We start from the raw sequence: 24,926 nt of genomic DNA on the forward strand, positions 1-24,926 counted from the left end.
TGCGGGCTTCCTCCCGCTGGAAGAGCCCCGGCTGTCTGCCCCCCCTTGGCCCTGCCTGCAGGGGACAGCCCCAGAAGGGCTGCGGGCCACTGCACTCCCGGTAGACACACAGGGGCACCCTTTTGCACCTCCCTTGACACCCTTATCCTTCTCTTCAACGTCCCCTTTTTCTCCTTGCCCTGCACCTGCCTTTAGACTAGGACAAGGCCTGGGGACAGGGTCTTCCAAAGCCTGGTGACATGAGCAGCGCCGGGCCCGACCTCGCCCCACAGCATGTCCAGACCCTTCCTGTGCTGGTTTCTCAGCTCCCCTCTTCACTCACGTCTGCAAAGACCAGGCACCAACGCAGAGCACCCACCTGACACCCTTTGCACTTGCACACACAGGGCGCACGACCGTAGACCACGGAAAGGGGCGCTCGCTGCAGGCCCCGGCCAGAGCCCTCAGGCCCGGGAGCGCGGACACCTCCCGGCGTTACAGTGACGCTTGTTCCTGGAAACGGAGACTGGAAACAGGACCCAAAAGAGAGCAGGTGGCTCATCTTGCCTCTAAACACCGCGTCCACGCATCATGCAGGCACCCCCGGCCTGGGGAACACGGAATTTCGGACCCACGGGAGGCGAGGACGTTTGCGCAGCCTCCGAGGCCTCATCTCCCCGACGCGCTGGGCGTCTGGCCGGTGGCTCCTTCGTCCCGGGCGCCCCGACGCCAGCCGAGCCCGGCTCAGGGCGCGGCCAGCGGGAGGACCTCGGGCCGCCGCCGCCACGCCCTGACCCGCCTCCGTTTACCCGAAAAGAGCCTCGGGGCTGGAGCCGCGGTCGCGCCGGGGGGGCCCCTCCGCGCCCCGCAGCCCCGAGCAAACGGCCGCGTCCCCGAGGGCCGCCCGCGCGGGAACCCGCCCCCCGGCCCCCGCCCCCCCTCCGCGGCGTCGGCGGCGGTTGCCATGGCAGCGGCGCATTGTTCCCGCCCCGCCGCGGTGACGTCGGCGACGGCGGCCAATGGGGGAGCCGCTCACGTCGCGCCCCGCCCCGCCCCGCCCCCCGCAGCGGCCCGGCCCCCGGGGGAGGGAGGGAGGCGGCTGGGGTCGCGGCCGCGGCGGCGGTGCCCCTGCTCCCGGGTGTCCGCGGCCGCCGCGCGGGCCGAGCCACGATGTTCGGGATGCTGAGCAGCAGCTTCGAGGACGACCCCTTCTTCTCGTGAGTGTCGGGGCCCGGCGCGAGGAGCTGAGCTGCTGCAGGGAACAGCGCGCGCTGCCACGGGGGAGGGGGCGAGAGGGAACCCCCGTGACTACGGGAGGGGAGGGGGGGAGCGGAGGGGAACGGAGAGGGGGGGATGAGGGGAGGCGGGAGAGGAGAGAAGATGGGGCAGTGGGAAGGGGGAGGGGGACGTAGAGTGTGGGGGAGGAGGGAGTGTGGGAAGGAGGGGGAGGGAGGGGAGAGAAGACGGGGAGGTGGGAGGGGCGGAGGGGGCGATGGAGGGGTGTGTGGGAGGGAGGGAAGGGAGGGGGGTGCAGGGGGGACGTGGGAAGGGGGGATGGGCAGGGGAGGGACGGGGGCGCGGGATCTGGGAGCGCGAGGGCGCAGAGGGGCGAGCCGGACCCCCACCCCCCCCATCCCCATCCCTCACCCCATCCCCCACTCCACCCCCACCCCCCTCTCCCGACCCCCCACCGGCGGGGCTGTGGGGTCCCCGCGGGGCCGCGGCCGCCCAGTAGCGGGGCCTTCCGCCCAGAGCACCGGCTCCACGACCCGTTTCGGGGCGCGTCTTCCCAGGAGGCGGCCGCTCGCCCTGGAGCACGTCCTCACTACTTTTAGGATCGTGTTTATTTATCCGTGGGACCCGGAGAGGCGGAGCCCCAGGCCAGGGAGCAGCGGCCCCCGCAGGGAGCCCGACGGGGCTCGGGGACTCGGGCCGGGCCGGGGCGGACGCCCCCCGCGGAGTCGGCCCCGGCGTCCGCGCAGACGTTTCCCGAACGCGGTCGCCGCGGTCTATGTCCCCGCGAGCAGCTCGTGGCCGCAGAGCGCGTGTCGCCAGGTGCCCCGGGGTTGCCGGGCCGCGGTGTGTTTTCGCCGTCGCCAAGGCCTCTTGGCCGCAGAGAGGCTCGAGGGTCAAAAGTTCAGGCGGGGGCGGGGCGGGGCAGGGGCGGGCGGGGCGGCGAGGGGGGCGTCGGGGACGCAGGTGAGGCCTGCACGTGCAGCCCGTGGCCGGCTCCAGCCTGACGCCCAGGAGGAAGCCTCCAGAACTAATCACTTTGTAATCAATCAGTTTGTAACCCGGTTTTCTTGTGTGCGTCTTTTCTGGGCTTCTTGTTTTAGTTCCTCCTTTGGAGATTACATAAAAGTGGTAACACGATCTAGTTGGAGCCCTAACACAGGAAGATTCGTGAGACTTGGCCTCCTAACGTCTTCATCTATTCTATATAGATCAAATACATCTATTTCTATCTGTGCAACCCGGAAACATTTTTTTAAGTGGGGAACATAGAGAAGTACAATGATTGACATTTCATTTTAAAGGTCGTGAATTACAATTATGGGGGGTGTGGATTCAGGCAAACGTAGGACGCTGTTTTGGTTGACTTGTTACCAGTTGTTGGGACATTTACAATTGATGCCATTTTAACAAATATGACATTTTGTGCTATATTATGATTTGCTCTTTTGAAAGCCTCTGACAGTAGGGACTGAATATATCCATAGACTAATTGAGCTGTTGAAATGATTCTTATGTAATTGTGACATCACTACAATGGGTGATCGTTAAGAAGGTCATGATAGACGGCTTTTGAGTTGCATTATGTCCTCAACTATATCAGAAACAGCGATGGCCTTAACTAAACCGTGAGTGTATAATTAGTACCTTCTTTGAAACGTGGAGCAAAGTGTAACTTAAACTCTTGGTAACTGAGTAAAGGCAATGAACCCAAGAGTCAGGGTCAGAAATAGTAACAGACCACAAATAGTAGGCACACATCAAAGAGCACCTCCCTGTGCCTAGGATGGACGGACCGGACCGGCTGCATGTCAGCTGGCCTTCCAGTCGTCACTCTCCGTAGCCTTCGTCAAATGCAGGCAGCCATATCCTAAAAATTTAGGATAAAATTATTGTAATCGACTTTATAAAACAGATTCATGCTTATATTTTGGTTGCTCCACATTTACCTGGAGAGAGTAAACATCCTGCAGTGGGGACGGGGCGGCCCGCGGGGGAGGAAGAAAGAGAGTGTGAGTTTCTGTTTATTTCAAGTAATCTGTCACTTGACCCACCCCTTTACTCTAACCCCAGGCCGAATGAGTGTCCCTCACTTAATGTCAGTCCAGCATAAGAAATTCTTAAAGGTTATAGACTCTTTGTCAAATCTTTCATTGACCTTAACGCGGAGGGTCGCACGCTCACCCTCGTTGTGTGACTGGCAGCCCTGTTGCTGACAGTCCGTGTCACCGGTGCCTTTACTGCCGACTTAGTATCTGACATGTAGAAAGTACTCAGTGAGCATCGTTGCACGAGAACCTGGTGTCCTTTACACTCTGTGTCGTAGCTAATCTTGTATTTAGTTGATGCTGAAGGCATTTGCCTTCAACATCTGCTGTTGTTGATGTTGACACTTTCTAACTTGAACACCACCCACCATCGTCTAAATAACCACTAGTTCAGTATCCAGGATATCGATACAAGCGCACTCTACGAATCTACTGATTATTCCAGAGTGGCAGACGAATACTTTTTGGATATAAAATTAGAATTATTAAATAATTTGAGACTGGTAAAGTACTGTAATCAAATTGTCAGATATTTAAAAGATTTGAGTAAAAAAAAAAACAATTAAAATCTATAGTCTTGAATTTAAATATGTTCATTTTCAGCGTTTACCCTAAATGTTGCACCTTAACTGTTTCATCGGAAAATTAAAAGGAAACTTTATAAGTGATATGTTGAAATTTAGTGGGTTTTTTTAAATATCTGGAACTTTTTTTCGCACCTGATGTTGCAGAGCTGAATGAAATTCGGTGAAAGTTGCCATATTAAAAAAAAATGCCATATAGTATACCTTCATATATACCTTTTTAAGTAACTAATGCTTGTAATTTGGTTCAAAACACAAAAGCTAAAAGCTGGCACTTCTGGCACATGGTTTACTCTCAAGGTAAATATTGAGAGTAACTTTCCTCCCCCGCCGCCCCCATCCCCACCCCGTTATGGTTACTCTCTCTCTAGGTGAATGTGGAGCAACGAAATTATAAGCATGAATCTGTTTTATAAAGTTAATTACAGTGATTCTATCCTAAATTTTTATGATATGGCTGCTTGCATTTGACGAAGGCTACGGAGAGTGACGACTGAAAGACCGGCTGACATGTAACCATGGTCCTTTCTATCTTTCCCATTTATATTCACTCAAGAAAAATAGAAATAATACTTATGTATGGACAGGAAAATTAATTTGAGGTTCAAATGATTTTAGTACCCTATATCCTAAAAACAGTGATTATTTGTATCTGGTAGAGTCTAAAAGATCTACATTGTGCAGAAACATGAACTTTGAATCTTCTGAGCTACAGAAATAAAAAGTCTGATCGCGTGGGTCTACAAAGGATATCTGCGTTACCACGTATGAGCTATTAGATATTAAAGGCTCAGAAGCAGGTCGGCAAATCTGTGAGCCTTATTTTTAATTATACATCACTAGCCTTTCCTTCAGGGCACCATATGTATGACTAGCCTTTGGTCAAAGAACCCCTGCATATATTCACAAGATATTACTTTTACTATTTCTTTGCTTTTAGCAGGAGCTAAAACTTAAATATCTATAATCTTTTTAAATTTAAGAAATGTTTTTATTTTATACTTTGGAGGTAGTTGAAGGACACTGACTTTGACTTACTGAGTTGAAAGTGAACATATTCCATGTACAACATGGGCCTTGACTGATATTTTCTTGATTGAGAATATTGTCAATAAAGAGGACACAAAATCACCTTTCTTTTTTTTTAATTTTTTTTTTTAAATTTATGATAGTCACAGAGAGAGAGAGAGGCAGAGACACAGGCAGAGGGAGAAGCAGGCTCCATGCAGGGAGCCCGATGTGGGATTCAATCCCGGGTCTCCAGGATCGCGCCCCGGGCCAAAGGCAGGTGCCAAACCACTGCGCCACCCAGGGATCCCCAAAATCATCTTTCTAAGTAAACTTTTGTGAGCTATGGGTGTTCAGGCTTACGCCCATCCTTGTTTTCAAGTCTGAAGTCGTCTTCACCCAGATGACATGGTTTAGTGCTAATTAGTAGCCTGCAGCCTAAACCTCCAATTTTAATCATTTAATAAAGCCAGCTTGAAAGTACTCAGCTAAAATTTAAGGTTTTGATTTTCAGGATCCCATTTTATGCTAAGACACCTCACGCCTACTGTGATTTTTAGCACCTAAAAAATTTCTCAGAAATATTGCAATATAGGTATTTCTTATAAATGAACTTTAAAGATTTCGGGGTCATATTTGATAGAATGAGGCACTAGGAGCCTTGAACTGACAGATTTCCTAGGGTAGACCTTGGGGCGTCTGTGGTTCATTAGGGACAAACCATGTAGGGCCCAAGAGACAACGTGGTCATGACGCCCTGGCGGATCCAGGAAGGCCATTTGGTCGTACCGAGTCCCACCGTAATGCTTAGTTCTATCCCTGAGCGTCGTACAAATCCACACGAAAGTAGGGGGTACTCCTGGGGTGGGGGCGCCGGAGCCGTCCCTAGGGCCCTCTTAATATTAAGGCTTCTGCTGGGCCCTGCCCCGCGGTGGGGCGTCCGCCTCTGGCCCAGGCTGCCCCGGGTCCCGGGATCCCCCCGAGCCTGCTGCTCCGACTGCCTGGGCCCTCCTCTCTCTCTGGGGCTCAGGAATAAATAAATACAATAGAAAAAAAAAAGGCTTCCGCACAGCACCCCTTTAAGCTGTGCTTCTAAACGGTGGGGAAATCGGGAGTCGCCGCTGCCCGCGTCCTTGGGCTTCGGGAGGTGCCCGGCGGGGCCTCTGGCTTCTCTGGGACGTGCCAGGCTTCACTTCCAGAGTCCACACTTGCTCACCGGGCGTGTCCCTATAGACTTGCACACCCCATTGGACCTAGGGATCATTTCTTTAGGGTCAACAGGGAGAACGACCTGCCGACAGGCTCCTGCTGCCACCGTGTCCGTGCAGGGAACTTCCTTGACGACGGGGACTCGCACCAGTGACCGAAGGCCCTTGTGGATAAAGAACAATGTATTGCTGGTTCCCAAAGTATGATACTGGCCAAATAACTGACCCCTACGTTTGCATATTTGAGAGATTCTTAAAAATTCTACTTTGTGATAGCCTGTGAGAGGAGGAGCAGGGAAGGCCCACACGGTGCCAACCTCCGCTCCGATCGCTTGTGTTTGTCAGCAGCCCTCAGGGAGGTAGCATGGCCTCGTAAGTGCGGAAGTGAGTTTTTCCTGATTTAAGTGAAAATGCATCCTCGTGCAAAATCTGAAAACTGTAGAAAGTTTGGTAAAAAGAAATCATGCAACCAAGATTTTATCTTTTTGGTATATTTTGTTTCCAATTACCATACATGAAAAATATTTTCCAAAATTCAAACAAAGCTTTAGGATCCTAAGTACAGTTTTTCCTCTACATATACCACAATCATTTTCCTCGTCTTTAGATATTCTTGAAAGTATGAATTTAGTGTCTGCAAAGTATTGGATCCTGTGGATGTACAAAGAATCTTTTTCATGTAAATCCACAAGGAAACTTTTGAAAACCACATTTCAAATTATTACATCAGACTAGTTTATTAGTTTATGCATATGAAATGACTAGTTTATAATGCATGAACTTCATAAAGCCTCGTCATATTTCCAATTTATTTTCCTGGAATGAAACATTAATTTTCAAGAGAATAATATAAATAGGTAGAAAAATATGAAAATGATTGACTTCTCACCTGAGAAAAGAAACTTTGCATCAGGTTACTTTTAAAAGTAATAAAATAGCTCCTTGCTACCACAAGAGATTTTTGGCTTTGATAGAAAAGAATCCAGGCTTGAACAAGAGAACTTTTAAAGTCTTTATCTCTGAGCAGCTGGTGTTCTGGGTAGACAAGAATTGAACTCAGTTCAGGCCCAGCCAGATTTCTTCCTGAATGGCTCAGACAGGTGCAAAAGCCAGACTGTGAGCGCCACTTTGTCTTAATGCTTTTCCCAACAAGCAGGCTTTTGTTCATGTCACTCAAAAAATAAAGATGTTTTTAACGGTTGTTCTACACTCTACATATAAATATACCTACTTCTATTTAAATAAAGAAAAACCTGGGCAACATGTTAAATGAGCCACGTTTAGTTGTTGAATCTGTAGCCCAATTATAATGCGATCAGAAAAATAAATCTCACTAAATTTTACGTTTCTTTGGGAAAATAATAGCTACGTAATTCTCACTTATTCACAGAACAAAATCTAGTATTCTCTGAAGCCTGTTTCTTCCTTGCAATTGAATCTCAGCCACATATCTAAAGTGACTTTCTTAAGTGACTTTCGTAAGTGACTGCATATTAGTAAGAATGAACATTTTAATCTCTACACTTGTACCCATTTTCTAAGCTGTAAATGTCCAGTGAATATGGAGCTCTAAGCAAAAGGACTGTCTCCTGAATCATCCACTTTAAACCATCAGGTGAGGGATCCCTGGGGGACGCAGCGGTTTGGCACCTGCCTTTGGCCCGGGGCGCGATCCTGGAGACCCGGGATCGAATCCCACGTCGGGCTCCGGGTGCATGGAGCCTGCTTCTCCCTCTGCCTGTGTCTCTGCCTCTCTGTGTGTGTGTGTGTGACTATCATAAATTTAAAAAAAAATAAAAATAAAAAAATAAACCATCAGGTGGTATGAAATCCTCTAACTTCACATAGTTCTGTTTCTTTTTGTTCTTTAAGATTTTTTAACGAAACATTTCAGACATATGCTACAGAAGTATAACAATTTGTCTATATGTCACCAGAGTTTCAAAATTTATACTTACTTTATCCATCTCTATTTCTGCGGGTATCTCCAGTGTATTTTATTTTATTTTTAAAGATTTTATTTATTTATTCATGAGAGACACAGAGAGAGAGAGAGAGGCAGAGACACAGGCAGAGGGAGAAGCAGGCTCCATGCAGGGAGCCCAACGTGGGACTTGATCCCGGGACTCCAGGATCAGGTCCTGGGCCAGAGGCAGACACTCAACCACTGAGCCACCTGGGTGTCCCACTTGTTTGTTAGAGTTTGTTTTTAGTTGGAAGGAATGAAAGATGTATAATATCTAAATAAAGCTAATGTCTGGTGTCTTCATTTTATTATATTTACTGAGTGAATTTAGCATAATTACATTTTTCCAGTTAATACTCAACATTTACCTAAAGCGACTCTTTATTCTGAGAGATTCAGTTACTAATTTGGTTAAGAAAATTGGGTTTTCCTTTGGAAATTTTTGTATTCTCTTGCAATAAGAGTATCTTCAGCCTGTACACACTGGAGAGAGCACTTTTTTTTTTTATGACTTTGCATAAAATTTGTCAGTGAGCCGGGAAGAGGCTGGAAAGTACAGCAGTGTTCCCTAAGTGGATTGATAGGTAGAGGACAAGAGAGTTATGGCAGGAGAGGAAATGGAGAAGTAAGAGCACTGGCATGTTACAATGTGCAGAGTATGGATCCGTCAAATGTGTGATTGTAAAGTGGTTATCACTCATCCAGACCCGCACTGGTCCTAATGCGAAGGTGGTTGGAAACGACCACGTTGGTCAGGTATGCAGAGGACCTGCTATTTATATTTAAGTCATTGCTAACTGTATTTTTCTATATAACAGTTGTTTCTAGACAAGAATAAACAGATCCATAGAACAAAGCAGTGTAGAAACACTCGCATATACAGCCACCCTATTAGGTTTATTTAGAGAATACACACCTTTTGTATTTTTTAATACTTTGTAATACCATCAAGTGTGCCTGGGCAATGGCACTGCTTTCTGAGAAGATTAACTTGTGGGTGATGGAACTGTTGACACCTTGTTCTTTATTTTTAGTAAAACATCACTGCTGAGATAATGTGTTTCTGAACTGCAAAGCAGTGATTTAATTTAGTTAACCACAGTAGTTAAAAAAATATTCTTTGGGATCCCTGGGGGGCTCAGCGGTTTAGCGCTGCCTTCGCCCCAGGGCGTGATCCTGGGGTCCCGGGATCGAGTCCCACGTCGGGCTCCCTGCATGGAGCCTGCTCCTCCCTCTGCCTGTGTCTCTGCCTCTTTCCCTCTCTCTTTCTCTCTCTCTCTCTCTGTCTCATGAATAAATTTTTAAAAATTCTTTAAATAAGTTAAAAACATTCAAAACAATCTATGTAACAAATTTCTACATTCAGTTTATAGAAGCTGTGTCCCAAGTTTAATTAAGGCAATAAGGCTTCAGAACTACTCAATGTTTTGGGAGTACAGTTTCTGCCTTGTATTAACACTAATACCTAACTAATAACAGCTGGGAAACAGTACTTTATTAAAACATAAAATTTAGTAGCATCTCACTGCAAACTTTGACAAATATACTCTTAGGGTTTTCACAGAATAAGATAAATTGGCCTGCTTCATTTTACAGCACTTTCATGGGATTTGCTAAGAGATAAGCTTTATTACTATTAAGGAAGAAAATCATGTTTATACAGACCGGAGTGAACATTTGCATATGATTTGGAATTGTAGGACTCTTTTCCCATGTCAATTTTCTATATTTGCACGTGCACTCTAAGACATTAAAATTATTTAGAAATCTTAAAATTCAGAGGATCCCTGGGTGGCGCAGCGGTTTGGCGCCTGCCTTTGGCCCGGGGCGTGATCCTGGAGACCCGGGATCAAATCCCACGTCGGGCTCCCGGTGCATGGAGCCTGCTTCTCCCTCTGCCTGTGTCTCTGCCTCTCTCTCTCTGTCTCTGTATGATTATCATAAATAAATTTTTTAAAAAATTTTTAAAAAAAAAGAAATCTTATAATTCAGTAACATCCAACATTTGGTAATTAATACCTTATTATATAAATTATCAAGGTGCTTTACATTTTCAAAAGTGTGTTTTTGGAATGTGTAATACGTGCTTATGGCAAAAACTGAAGGTACAGATGCGCCCGTGGTTAGAAGACTCGCCCACACAACAACGTGAATATACCTAACAGGAAACTGTGCATTTAAAAATGCTTCAGATAGAAAAAAATGCTCAATGAGTTATACAGTTATGATCTTTATGTACTTTTCTGATGTTCTGTATTTCAGTGACTCAGTAATTTAGCTTCCTGAGACCAAACAAAGCAAAGTCCCTCTCTCCTTTGGCCCTCAAACGGGAGTTTGTGTGCACAGGTGGAGGTGTGCGGCGTGTCCTGGCCGTCCTGCCACGTCAGCGCCCAAATAGCCGCCTTGCTCTTCTGAGGGCAGCATAATATTCCATTTGAATTCTTTTAGAAGTGCTGAAAACTTGCTCATGGCTCTTTTCCGATCCTTTTTTGGCTGTTGGCCATCAGTTAGGAAAGAAACAGCTGCGGGCTGACTTCGGATCGTGCAGGGAGCAAGGGGCTTTCGTTCCTTTTCCTCAAGAAGCTTTAATCTGGCAGAAAAGACAGTCTTTTCCTTACGTTGTTTTATTACCAATAGTCTTATAAAAAGGGCTAATAAGAATACCAAGACTAATTTTAACTTGAATTTTTAAGAATTTCCCCCTTCGAGAGAGAGCAGGACGGAAGAGCGTGAAGAGCACTTAACAGAAAGGCGATAGGACAGTTGCCTGGTCCGGCCCGCGTGGACGTGCTGCGGCGGGTCGCGCCTCCACCCCGTAGCTCCGTGGCAGAAAACAGATTCACTTTACTGAGTTGGGCCGAGGAGACTCTATCACGGGCGTCAAACATTTTAGAGGCTCGTGGCGGCGGCGTAGGAGGCCAACTGCAGTGTGAACGTGGGGCAGCGGCCAAGCCGCGCCCGGAGCCCCGGAGGCCCTTCCCCGCCGCTGCCCGCCGCTGCCCGCACAGAAGTGACACGGGGGCTACGCAGGGTTTGCATGATCCGAGACCGAGGCAGCAACCAAGGAATCTCCTCCAATGCGTGGGACGAAATCCCGGAGGATTCAAGTTCTGCGAGGAAGGAACAGGCGAACAACTTCTGAAACCAAAGCCTGAAATCCTCAGGCTGCACATCGGAAAGGGAAACCTGAGGGGTGTGAGGATTTTTTTTAAAACAATTCTATACCTGGATGCATAATAATTTCAACAGATTGAAAAATAGGAGAGAATCCTCGGTCTTCCGGAGAGCGCGGACTCTTTAGGGAGAATGAGAACCAGGTTGTCCTGGCGCCCACCTCAACGCCAGGGGGAAGGTGAAGCCACGTGCGTCCTCCACATAGTGACGGAAAATGACCTGGATTGCTCTGCCCGGAGAAGCCACCGTTTCAGCTTGTGTGTGAAAGAGCCTGAATGTACTGAGCTCAAGTTGGCTGCTGGAATCCAGAAAACAGCAGGGGACAAGAGCTCAGGGTGATTCAGAACCAAACCGATGGAGGGAGACTGGACCAAAGCACTCGCCACCTCCTTTATCCTTCCCCTGGAACCTGAGTTCACCTTTTCCTCCTGAAGGTAGCGCAGGACCGATGAAAACCCGACTCGCGGCCAGCCCAGGCCCGGTGTTTTGAATTTGGATGACTGGGAGCATATACTGGCTGTGCCTTCGATAGAAAAAGAGACCTAAAGGGGAAGAGAGGGCTGGGGGAAAAGACCGCGTCGGACGTGGCGAGGACTTACTGTGATGGTACCAGGCTAGTGTCCAGTAGCTGTTTTTATTTGTCATTTATACTCTGAGTATTTTAGAAAGTCTTACAACTTCCTGGCCAACAGGAAGTTGACAATTGGCTTCAGCCCTAAAAAGGTCAGGGCTCTGTTCCCACTCCCTGGCACATCGGCATCCGGTGAATATCTGTGAGATACGTGGGGACCATTTGTACCAAAACAAGCAGAAACTGAACTGGAGGTCCCTGATGAAGTGGTGGAGGAGGATGCGTTAGTGTTTGTCCGTGTGAGGCTCTTGGAAGTCTGCGTTAGGGTTAGTGGAAGAGCCTGCTTAAAGGCAGATTATTGGGCCGTGCCCCAGATATGATGAATCAAAAATCCTCGGGTGAAGGCTTCAGGAATCTGCATTTTAATAAGTACCTCCAGTGGTTTTGAAGCATGTGCAAGTTAAAAGGTATAGTCCTCCCCCCCCAAAAAAAGGAATAGTCCCACAGAGGCAACAAAGGGTAAAGCCCGGAGAAAGTACAGATCCCCCTCATTTTAAGACGGAGCTGCATGCGTCCTGGTAGCCCCACTGTCAATCGGGAATTGTGTAATTGGAAAATGCATTTAATCCACCCAAGCCGCTGAACCCGATGGTAGCCTCGCCTGCTTTCACGGGCTCAGAGCACTTGCATTAGCCTACAGTTGGGCAAAATCATCCAGCATAAGGCCTACTTCCCAGTAAATTGTTGAAATCTCATGTGATGTATTGAATCCTGTACTGGAATGAACAATGGGATGTCGGAGGGGTACGGAGTGGTCATCCGTGTGTGGGTTGTCGGCCTTCAGGAGCGTGTGGCTGCTGCTGCTGCTCCGCACCACCGGGGAGCGTGGTACCACGTGCTGCCACCGGGAAATGACCAACATCCAAGGTACGGTTCCCGCCGCATGTGTAGCATTGTCAGACCATCGGAATTCCAAAAGTGGTTAAGTCAGGCCATCGTAGGTTGGGAACTGTATGTCTTTAGGAGACGGTACTTTTTAACATTTTTTTTTTTTTAAATTTTTTATTATTATTATTTATTTATGATAGTCACAGAGAGAGAGAGAGAGAGGCAGAGACACAGGCAGAGGGAGAAGCAGGCTCCATGCACCGGGAGCCCGACGTGGGATTCGATCCCGGGTCTCCAGGATCGCGCCCTGGGCCAAAGGCAGGCGCCAAACCGCTGCGCCACCCAGGGATCCCTTTTTAACATTTTAATGTCACTCACAAAATTTGAAAATATTTGCAAAGGAAAGATGAAAGCCAGAAGTGACCAGCGCCAGTCAACATCCGGACCACTAGGCATCTCTACCTGTAACACTCAGGAAGCTCTGTCAAGGGTGAGAAGGAAAATGGAAAATCAAAGGAGAGTGTAAAGGAGACCTGTATCCAACAAGACTCTGAGCAGTGCATTGCTCCAAAGTTAGAGATGCCGCTGAGTATTCAAGGACCAGGAATGAGCTTTGGGTTTCAGTAAACAGAAGGTTGAGGGCATCCTTGGAGTTTTAATGCAGAAGTGATAGGGAAGAAGGGGGCATCCGCAAAATAAAGTGACTGTAGTATAGTGTAGTAAAGGGTACGGGTGTGCATGACCCCTGGAAGGTGTGAACTGCCGAAGGGAAGGGGACGGTAACTCGGAGTCTCAGGAGATGGGTTGGGTGCGGCCAGAAGTAAACGCCTTGCTTTGCTCCATTAAGAGCAGAGAGTAGTTGTCATCGGTAAGGATTTTTTTTTTTTTTTTAGGATTTCTTACTTACTTTTTTTTTTCTGACTTTGTCATCGTCTACAGTGTAAGAAAGGACCTCAAAAGTCACTTTGAATTATAAGAAGAAATAAAAGAAATAATGGTTGCAAACAAGGCCATTCAGTGCAGAGAAGATGCTGCCATTGGGGTACTTTAGGAGCTGATGCTTTCAGGATCTCTTGGCTTCTCGTAATTTAGGTTTATGTTCTTTAGGACTGTCTTAATCATCAGTCATAGACACCCCATTCGTGTTCTAATGCCAGGTTAATCACAGGCTGTATTTTATAGCATTTCAATCTTCTAAGACTATTTTATACAGACTGGAAGGAACAGTTGGAAATTGCTTTAAATAATGTGATTTTAGGAATATATCTGTAGTAGGTGGAGTAGTTCCCTTCCCCCCAAGATGTCCATGTCCCAGACCCCAGAATTTGTGAATATTTTACCTGACAAGGAGGAATGAAGACTATAGATGAAATTGAGATTATTAATCACTTTAAAATAATTTTAAAATAAGAGAGTAACCTGGGTTACCCGGGTGGGCTCTATATAATCACAAGGATCCTTTAAGTATGAGTCATATTTGAAGATGCTATGCTGCTGGCTTTGAAAATGGAAAAAAGAGCCACAAGCCAAGTAACATGGGCAGTCTCCCGAAGCTTGAAAAGGCAAGGAGGAAGCTAATTTTCCCCTACAGACGCCAGAAGGAAGCCAGCCCTGCCGACACCTTGATTGTAGCCATTCTGGGCTTCGGATCTCCTGAATTGTAAAAGAGTAAATTTGATGTTGGTGTTTCTTCTTCTTCTTCTTTTTTTAAGATTTTATTTATTTATTTATTTGAGAAAGAGCAGGAGCAGAGGGAGAGGGAGAAGCAGGCTCCCCGCTGAGCAGGGAGCCCAACTCGGGATTTGACCTCAGAACCCTGGGATCACAACGTGAGCTGAAGGCAGATGCTTAAGTGACTGAGCCACTCGGGCGCCTCCTAATATGTTGTTTTAAAATCACCAGATTTATAGCAATTTCTTACATTAGTTAAACGAATATAATATCCAAATCCTATAATCTTAATTTTAAGAATATACGAGTGTTGTTTCTCTGTCAGACTGTATGTTCCTCTAGACCCGTAGTCAACTTCTGTGCTTGACACACAGTGTACATGCTGCGTGTTTATTGAATTTGAACCATTCTGTATATCAGATGGTCTCTCCACCATTTTGGGGGAGGTTTGCTTACCATTTTTAAAGTCTCCACTCACCTGGTGCATGCTACGTAGAGGAGCATCACAATGAATACCTGCAGTTCTGAACCTCTTCCTTAGTGACTTCGGATTGGAGAAGGGGGGGGGGGGGTACTCGTTTACACCAGAGTTGGCTTTCTCCGGCCCAACTGTTGTGATACACAAGACTGATGTCTTCTAATCAACAGTTTCATGGGCTTCTTGTGCCTCAGTTTCAACTGCTCTTGAGTAAGACCGCCTGTCTGAGAAACCTCATCCTCCTGAGGTTTGTAGAAGCTTGTATTTTATTGGTACCATCCCAAACATAGTCTCAAAATTTGGTGAAAATTAAAAAAAAAAAAAAAAGTTTTCACAATGCTGAAATAGACCTACAGATAAACTACTTATTTTTATAGATTTGCATTCATTTCCCTCCCAGTCCTTAGATAAAAACCAACAAAATTGAAGACTTAGAATGGGGGCAGTTTTAGATGTGTTATTCACCGTTCCTTGGGAGGTAATGTGTTGGTTATCTATTGCTGCTGTAATTTAGTATTTTAAAGTGATAAGCATTTATTATATCATTTTTGTTGGTTAGAAATCCAAGAGCAGCTTACCTGGGTGGTTCTGACTCCGGCCTTCTTAAGACGCCGCATCAAGTTGTGAGCCAAGGCTTGACTGATGGAAGATTTACTTCCCAGTTGTTTGACATGGTTGTTGACTGGTCTCCAACGTCTGCTTCCAAGCTCATTTATGAGGGCCTCCCAGGCCACCTCAGCATGGCAGCTGCTTGCCCCAGAGCGACTCATCTTGCTGAGACAATACCCAACCAGAAGCCACGTTCTATTAGACACGAGTCAGTAAATCCAGCCCATCCTTGAGGGAAAGGGATCATTGGGGCCGTCTTAGAAGCTGCCTACCCCACGTATGAATTAGTGAGGTCATTCGTTTACCGGAGACTAGATAATCAAGTTTAAAATATTCCTAACTAAAATTAAATTCAATAATATCAAAAACATTTTGTGAGAAAACAGCAACTAAATCTCTCATATTAGAAAATATAAAATAAAAATGGAAGCCTTTTAACTTTCACACAGGAAATTCAGAAGATACATTAATCAACACAATTTACTTTTTTTAACCATACTTCCCTCAGATTATCTACTTCAACTCCCTGTTCTAATTCTGTCCATTTTTTTTTAAAGATTTTATTTATTTATTCATAGAGACAGACAAAGAAAGAGAGGCAGAGACACAGGCAAAGGGAGAAGCAGGCTCCATGCAGGGAGCCCGACGTGGGACTCGATCCCAGGACCCCGGGGTCACAACCTGGGCTGAAGGCGGCGCTAAACCACTGAGCCACCAGGATGCCCTCTTTCCTTCATTTTAAAAATTGCACTTGCCCTTAATCTAAAAATAATTGAAAGCAGCTTATAGAAATATTTAAAGTGTAATGAGAATTGAAATTAAAGATGAAGGGAAAGGTGGAGATAGAAAACTAAGTCAGAAATAAAACTACTACAGAAAGGTCATAATCTGGTGAAAACTGAAGACCTAACAAAGACCCATAGCTATGTGGCTGAGTAAATTAATATTAAGAAAATGAAAAGGCAAGATCAAGACTAGGGAAAAATACAAGACAAATATCTAATAAGAGTCTTATGTCTACAAAATAGAACTCTTATAAGTCCATAATAAGACAACCCGGTTTTTTAAAATAGGGAAAAAATTTGAACACATGTTTTATCAAAGATCTTTGAATGACATGCAAAATATAGGACACTGGGGCAGCCCCAGTGGCCCAGCGGTTTGGCGATGCCTTTAGCCCAGGGTGTGATCCTGGAGACCCGGGATTGGGTCCCGCGTCGGGCTCCCTGCATGGGGCCTGCTTCTCCCTCGGTCCGTCTCTGCCTCTCTCTCTGCGTCTCTCAGGAATAAATAAATAAAATATTTTTTTAAAAAAATATATATAGGATACTATTATGCCACCACACAAATGGCTAAAATTAAAAAGACTAACAATACCAGTTATCAGTAAGAATGTAGCACTAGAACTCTCAGGTCAGCATTTTTTATAAAATTAAACAATCACACGATCCCACTCCTTGTTATTTTACCCAAGAGAAATGAAACTGTCTATACACAGAGAACAGCAGATGAATGCTCACAGCAGTTTTATTTGTAATAGAAAAAAACTAGAAACAGTTTTATGATTACACTGTGATGTAACCACGTGCATACGACGTGCCTCGCGGTAAGGTGGAATCAACTGATGATCATGGACCGACGTGGATGACTCACAACGCATTACGCTAGGTGGGAAGAGAGCATCGTGTGTGATTCCGTCATGTGACACTCTGAAAAGGTGGAACTATAGCCACGGCCTTTTTTTTTTTTTTTTTTTTTTTTACTACCCTCGTGGTAGTACCTAGAGTTAGAGGGAGGTAATTATCTGCAAAGAAGCAAGAGGGAACTTTGGGGGTGATGGAAATGTTCTATGACAAAAAATGGAAATCTTTGTGGTCATGGTTGTGACCATGTATGTTTTTCAAAATTCATCTAACTGTAGGAATAAAATGGATAAATCTCATATTTAAATTATATGTAAATAAAGCTGAATTAAAACAAAAACCTCTTTATATACACAAGCACAGATCCAGTTAAGTGGTTTGTTAATCATTTGCACTTGAAGGTTTTTGTTTCATTTTTTTTAAGCTCCAAGGTGATGATATGGCTAAATCTGAGCTCGCTCGAGGTGCATTTATGGTACACATACTGCATAATTCAAAGGAAAAGCTTTTTCTGCCTGGGATTACTGGAGGAAGACTGAATTTTTGAACTCCCTCATGATGGCGATAGAAGATTAGAGTTTAGAATTAGAAGTGGGAAGGAGGATGGAAGGAGGGGAGGATGGAACTAAGGTGAGGAAGTCTTAGGGGGCGCCACTGCCCTTGTACGGGCGCTCTCTGGTGATGTGCCCAAGTTCTCGGGTGAGCAGTAGGGAGGTGCCCGGCGGGTCAGGGCCATGCCGACTGAAGCGAAGCTGGGAAACCACTGTAGTAAGGCGATAAAAATGTTACATTCTTGAATGGGACTTGGGGTGAATGGGATAACATCGGTTAAGAACACTAATATTTGTACACATGGAAAAAGGCCTAAAACATGATTTTTCTATATGAATGTTATTTAAAAATGAGAGGTATTTAGTTTTAATGCCAGAATAATAGGGAGCTCATGAGTTAGGAGGAGAAGGTACAGAAGGGAACATGCGGCATAGTCTGGGGGCCGCCGGACACCTCAGAGTCCCTGCTTTGGCCTCAGCAACAGGATGTGCAATATGAGCCTCATTTTACAGCCGTGGAAACTTGGGTTCAGAAAGAAAGGCTCGGGTTCTAATTAATGCAGAAACCACCTGCTATTCCTCAAAGGTTGGTGAAGGAACCCCTTGGGGTAAGATCACCAGGGATGCGTTTCCACGAAGCTCACCCGGAACTGGCAGGTTGGATTGAGGTGGTGTTGGGGAACAGAGTCTGCATTTCTAACCTGTTCGTTGGTTGCTTTGGCAATTAATAAATAAATAAATAAATAAAAACCTTGAGAATAGCTATCTTAAGACTTAGGAAATATTTTTGCTATTTGAGATAGTAAAAATCATTTATTATGTTTTCTGATATTAAGAGTTCTTAGAGACAAAAGTTAGCCTCGTAAAGGTGATCTGTAGCTTTATTTTTGACAATGTACAGTGCTCCTATTTCATAAATAAGAGTTAAAAAATAAAGCCGGCATTCTTTATTGGTTAAAGAAAGAAATAATAAATTCTAATTCTGAACTAGAATTTATATTATTGGCTGCCTAAAATGACCTCCACCTGGTGGCAGTATTTTTCAGTCCTTTTTGGCCATTTCCCTCGGTGCTGGCTTAAGCTACCTGAGATGGGTTACTTTGCATTTGTCACATTTATACAGCACGAGAGAAATAAAGGTGTATTTTTATTATATATGGATTAATGATAGTAGGTAGCAAATGGAACAGTTTTTGCGGGCAGCCCAGCTGGCTCAGCGGTTTAGTGCCACCTTCACCTCAGGGTGTGATCCTGGGGTTCTAGGATCGAGTCCCACGTCGGGCTCCCTGCATGGAGCCTGCTTCTCCCTCTGCCTGTGTCTCTGCCTCTCTCTCTCTCTGTGTCTCTCATGAATGAATAAATAAATAATTTTTTTTTAAAAAAAGGAACAATTTTGCTCTTTGTGAAATGATTCGATGCAGCTACACTCTTCTTCTGTCTAACAAGCATGTCGGATGGCCCCAAATAATTCTTTGTAGTATTTAGCTGCCTGTTTATTATTTAAATTCCAACACTTACTCTTGGATGATTATATGTATTTTCAACAGTGACTCCTTTATTGCACACCGAGAAAGTATGCGTCAGATGATGAGAAGTTTTTCTGAACCGTTTGGAAGAGACTTGCTCAGCATCTCTGATGGTAGAAGACGAGCTCATAATCGTATGAGACACGATGATGGCGAGAGCTCCTTGGCTGTAAGTTCTTTATTTTAAGTTAGCAAGAAGTTCCTATGGAATTTAAAGAAAATTATTACGGAAGAATATATCTATGATGTTAGGATATGAATAATGCTTGTGTCCTAGAAATAACTTATATAAAACGGATGGACCTGCTGGGAAGTTGAATCCTTCAACAGTGAATTGTTTTTTTTTTATTTATTTATTTTTTTTCAACAGTGAATTGTTAGCTATGTGGGATTCCGCTGCACTACCAAAACTTTAGGACCACAGGGTCATAGATTATAAGCCAAACCTAAAGCGTTATTTTTCATATAGTTTGTTCTGCATGGCTACCTTGAGCCTTCAAAACTTAGATTAATTTTTGACTCTATTTAGAAGTTTTGCATAACCACAGTATATTTTCACAGCTTTCATCTGAGAGCAAACCTAGAAGGTTACAAACATATTTAACTAAAAAAAAAAAAATATATCAAAAATCCAGGATGCTTTATGTATTAAAGGATGCTTATGTATTTAATAAAGAGATTAAAAATCTCTTAATTACCTGTGTTTATTTATATTGCTTTTTCAGCCTCAGGAATTATAATTCTAGAATAAAAATCCACAGGGGCTTCTAGTTTTGTTTTCTATTAAATAGTTAATTTTTGCTATTACATAAGTCTTTCATACTTAATATGTCATGTATCACAACCTAGGGAAGAAAAGGTGAGCCATGTCTCACCAGTATAAATTATAAATATACAGGAAAAAAATGAGCTTTGGCTAAAAGAGAGGCTGAATATTTCAAATACTCCTAGGAAGTTTGGTGTATAAAATTACATTTACCATTTAAATGAAATTTTCATATTCTTTTTCATGTTATTCCAATATATATTACTCATATTTAGTTTTTTTCTTTCAATTAGTGAATGGTGGTATTCATATATATATATTTTTTTAATTCTAGGGCTATCAATTTCCATAAAAGTCTAAAAATAAGATCAAAGGAAAAATTATCAAGGAGGGCAGAAAAATCAGTTAAAGACATTCTGAAATGTTATCTTCCACGTGAGCATTGAAATAATTTGTATATCTGCTATAAACATAGAAAGGCAGAAGTAGGGCTCTACATAGTCCTTGGTATTTATGTGCATAAATGAGGGAGCTACTTGTAGATTATAGACTTTTTTGAGCAGTCTCTTGGCTGTGCTCTTTCCAGATAACAGCAGTGTTTTTCATCTTCTGCAATTTCTAATTTCTGTTCCTACCTTCACATCTAGTTATAAAACACTGACTTAGAAAAGTTCAAGTTGTTTGGTTATTTTGTTTAAATTTATTTTCACTATTACATTTAGTCTTTCACACTAAGACACACATGTCAAATGTATCACACCCTACGGAATAAAAGGAGAGCCATTTCTCACCAGTATAAATTATAAAATTTTTGGCTAAAAGAGTGGCTGAACGTTCCTTGGAAAATCTGCTGTAACTCTGCTATAAATCTTCTATATTTTAAAAAGTATTAAAAAAATTTTTTTTTAAAGATTTTATTTATTTATCCATGAGAGACAGAGAGAGAGAGGCAGAGACACAGGCAGAGGGAGAAGCAGGCTCCATGCAGGGAGCCCGACACGGGACTCGATCTCTAGACCCCGGGGTCACGTCCTGAGCTGAAGGCAGACGCCAACTGCTGAGCCACCCAGGCGCCCCTATTTTAAAAATCATTAGTGCCCTAGGACAGTACTCAGTACTCTTGTCTGACAGAGGGTTTTCATTACAGTTTGAACAAGAAAAAAGTGCAATGGTGATAGCATTCTAAGATTTTTTTTTTTTGCTTTTTAAAATTTTAATTTTATTTAAATATAATTAATTAACATATAGCATATTATTAGTTTCAGAGGTAGGGTTTGGCGATTCGTCAGTTGTATATAACTATAATCTACAAGTAGCTCATTTATAGACCATATTGACTTTTTTGAGCATGCTAGCGGTCCTACTCTATTTAAAATTTAATAAAAGTTCATAGAAAGCTTCTCTCTCTAGTGAAGCTGTAAGGTTTTGTGTTTGGTTTTTTTTTAAGATTTTATTTATTTTAGAGCAAGAGAGAGCATGAGTCGGGGAGAGGCAGAGGGAAAGAGGGAGAAAATCCCAAGCAGACTTGGTGTGGATCCCAGTGCTGAGCTTGGGACTGGATCCCAGGACCCTAAGATTATGACCTGAGTGGAAATAAAGAGGCCAAAATGAAAAGTCGGATCCTTAACCAACTGAGCCACCTAGGTGCCCTAAACAAGAAGTTTTTAAATGAGTGTTTTGATTAAGCAGTGAGCCATTATGATGTAGCTTTTAAGCATAGTGGATGAAAATCTCTATCTCAGATAGACTTCTTGATAACTTGTAAATTTATTTTTGGCCCATTTGTTGACATTTGTCTTTTTTTTTTAATGGGGATGGGACAGAGGGACAGAGGGGGAGAGAGTCTTAAGCAGGCTCCATGCCCAGCTTGCAGCTCAGTCTCACTATGCTCATACTATGCTCAGTCTCACAACCCTGAGGTCATGACCTGAGCAGAAATCAAGATTTGGATGCTTAACCACCTGAGCCACCCAGGCCCTCCGACATTTGTCATCTTTATCAGCCACTTTATGAAGGAGAACAGAGACTCCTACAAAAGTAGGGGAAGCATCAGCCATCCAATGTTCTTGTTTACGGTATTGGCATTTGCTTCAGTTCATGATTTCTTTACGGGGATATTTTTAAGCCAGGTGTCCATTTGGGGAGGATTAGTTTTGTTTAAAACTAGATAGTTTAGTTTTTTTAATTTTTAGATTTTACTTATTCATTTAGAGATAGAGCACGAGCAGCGGGGAGGAGCAGAGAGAGGGGCAGAGGGAGAGGGACAAGCAGGCTCCACACTGAGTGGGAGTCTGACCTGGGGCTTGATCCCATGACCCTGGGGTCATGACCTCAGCTGAAATCAGGAGTCGGCTGTTCAACCCACTCAGCCACCCAGGCGTCCCAAAAACTAGATAATTTAATCTGTAAATATATTTAATTAAGCAGTTTATAATTCAAGGTATGACATGTGACCATCTAATATTTGGGTTGAATGATAGCACCAGAGTCAATATAAAATGTTTTTCTTTTCAGTGAAAATAAATAGAGAAATAGTATTGGTGTATCTAAAACATGTTGGTGATTACTGTTCTACATCTATAGTATAAATATATATCATCTGATATAATTTATTATAAAATTTAATAAAAATACACAGCTTTCAACATACACAAGGAGAAAATTACCTATCACTGAATGATCTAAAACTTTATATATACCATTTCCCCCAAATTTCAAATTTTATTTTTAATATTTGAAACTTCAAAGTAATGAAAGTTTTTGTCTTGTATATATGTCTGCCTAAGATTTTATTTTTACTAAGGAATACAATTTGTGAACTATTAGATAATTCCATCTAATATACTTAACATTCTTTTGCCCATCAGAGACCCTACATATTTTTAAATCTGTGTGTGATCCTTTCTGAAGTCTTATATTTTTTTATTCCATGTATTAGTTCTTGGGAGATATTCATTAATTTTTTCCCAATATCTATACTTTTGAAATGTTATTAATGGAGATGATTGCTTACTTTTAGTTGTTTATAAGCAGGATTAATTTATCATTTAAAATTATGGAATAGTTGAGCAAAGGAAAGATGAGCTCTTAATCATTGTACTGTGTGTTCTGATTAACTTTGGTGTGAATTTGTATTTACTTTCCAAAATGTTGTCTTAATCTATAGCAAAGACTTCTTCTTACAACTGTCTTTGGCCAATACTACAGTTGTCATATTTGAAAGTGGTTCGTAGTCTTCCTATTTGCCTACCAGGCTCCTGCCAGGCTTTATGATGAGCAATAAGCGGGTAGTTTTGAAAATAAATGTTGAGGGTTTTTTTATTAAATGGTTCTAAGATTTTGTCAGCTCTAAACAATGTGATTATGTAGTACATTTCTTTCTTTTTCAGGGATTATTATATAATAAATAGCATAGGGTGCCTGGGTGGCTCAGTGGTTGAGCATCTGCCTTTGGCCTCAGGTTGTGACTCCCCGGGTCCTGGGATCGAGTCCCCCATTGGGCTCCCTGCATGGAGCCTGCTTCTCCCTCTGCCTGGGTCTCTGCCTCTCTCTCTCTCTCTCATAAATAAATAAAGAAATCTTTTAAAAAATAATAAATAGCATAACCAAAATTAATTGGATTTTTTTTTGTAGGCAATGAATTCTCTTGTACCTTTTGGCAGTTTTGGTGGTATGGTTCGTATCATGAGACACAAACCATTTTAGCAGTGTTTTGTGACAAATATTTATTTTTCACTAACTCAGGCAAAGTAGATTGGCATGCAGTTTCACTTATTTTCAAAATGGCTTTTTAGAATTTGTGCTAAAACCTATTTCCTGTATTAATGTTGGAGTGTTCGTGTTTTTTCTGAATTAAGTCATACCAGCATATGTAAAGTCAGTCCTCAGAAAAGACAAGAAATACATTCTAATAGACGAGTGTTCACTGTAGCTAGAGGAGCCCAGGTTGTCTGCTCTCTGCTGGGACTCCTCGGGGAGTCGGCTCGTGGCGCCCACCTGCGGCCACTCTGTCCCCGACTTTTCTCGCTCCTCTTCCTTTGTTTCTGTGACGCTGGTTCCCGACACACTTAAAAGCAATCGAGGAGAAGCTCAGCAGCGTGACTTTGGAACATTCCCTGCGGACGCACCTCTGCTCCTGCGAACAAGTCTCTTCGGGTTGTGTTAGACTTCGGTCATTTGTCTGCCGGAAGCCTGACACAGCACGTGTGTCCTTCCTGACCACGTTCTCAGTGAGACAAGTGACAGATTAAACAAGCGGTTACAGCAGAGTTTCCAGTAAAATGACCCGAAGTCGAGCATGCTACGGGAGCGCTGACAGAAGAAGCCTGTTACCCAGACCTCTTGGGGAGGTGGCATGGAGGTTAATGGGAGGAGATTTCTGGAACCTCATGGGTTAAGGGGAGTGAGGCCGGAGAAGCAGGGAGCGGAGAAGAATGTTCAGCACAGAGGGAACAGCATATGCCAAGACCTGGCTGCTAGGGAGCTCAGAGAGCTTAGGATCACTTCGCCCGGAGCGTGAGCTGGGGAGTAAGGGCAGGAGGGTAACTGGGACTGTTCCGGTCCTGGCAAGGTCCCTGGCCATCATCTTAGGAACGGGGAAGCACTGATGAATTTTCGCCAAAGTGGTGATGGAATCCAGTTCTCATTTTTGAAGGATTATTGTGCCTGCGGGGAAGGAGAGGTTGGAAGGGGCTGCGGTGGCGGCGGGGTGGAGGCAGGGAGGCCAGGAGGCCGCTGAAGGGTTCTGGGGACTATTGGGTTCCGCTTGGGTTCCGCTTGGGCAGGGGCTGTGGTGTCTTATTTGAAAGTTCAAGAGGTAAATGGGTGAACCTTGGGGGCTTCCTGGGTTGAAGGGAGAGTAAAAGGGAAAAGGAAAGTAAGTACACGCCCGTTTCTTTGGCAGGAGGCATCAGGTGGGAGGCCCCTGGGCTCAGGAGCGGCGGGCGGGCGGGCGGGCGCCGGGGGAAGGGCTGTCTCGGTTAGGCTGTTGGGGTCGGAGGCGCCCCTGCCCCGTGGGGTGCAA

General features: G+C 44.2%; 1 protein-coding gene across 3 annotated transcripts in view; it reads left to right on the top strand.

The window, feature by feature from the left end:
- The first annotated feature begins 1,049 nt into the window (after positions 1-1,049).
- The window catches only part of MLF1 (myeloid leukemia factor 1), a 33,348-nt gene continuing 9,471 nt past the window's right edge, over positions 1,050-24,926 (top strand). For 2 of the 3 annotated variants that reach the window (XM_041734520.1, XM_041734521.1), the window contains exons 1-2: positions 1,050-1,196; positions 19,159-19,306. In XM_041734520.1, the coding sequence (XP_041590454.1) occupies positions 1,150-1,196; positions 19,159-19,306 (195 nt within the window). In that variant the 5' untranslated portion in view covers positions 1,050-1,149. Of the gene's footprint in view, positions 1,197-19,158; positions 19,307-23,536; positions 23,579-24,926 lie in introns of all 3 variants that reach the window. The other variant, XM_041734519.1, reaches the window with a different exon arrangement.

Source organism: Vulpes lagopus, chromosome 19, assembly GCF_018345385.1.
Source record: "Vulpes lagopus strain Blue_001 chromosome 19, ASM1834538v1, whole genome shotgun sequence".
NCBI classification, from domain to species: domain Eukaryota; kingdom Metazoa; phylum Chordata; class Mammalia; order Carnivora; family Canidae; genus Vulpes; species Vulpes lagopus.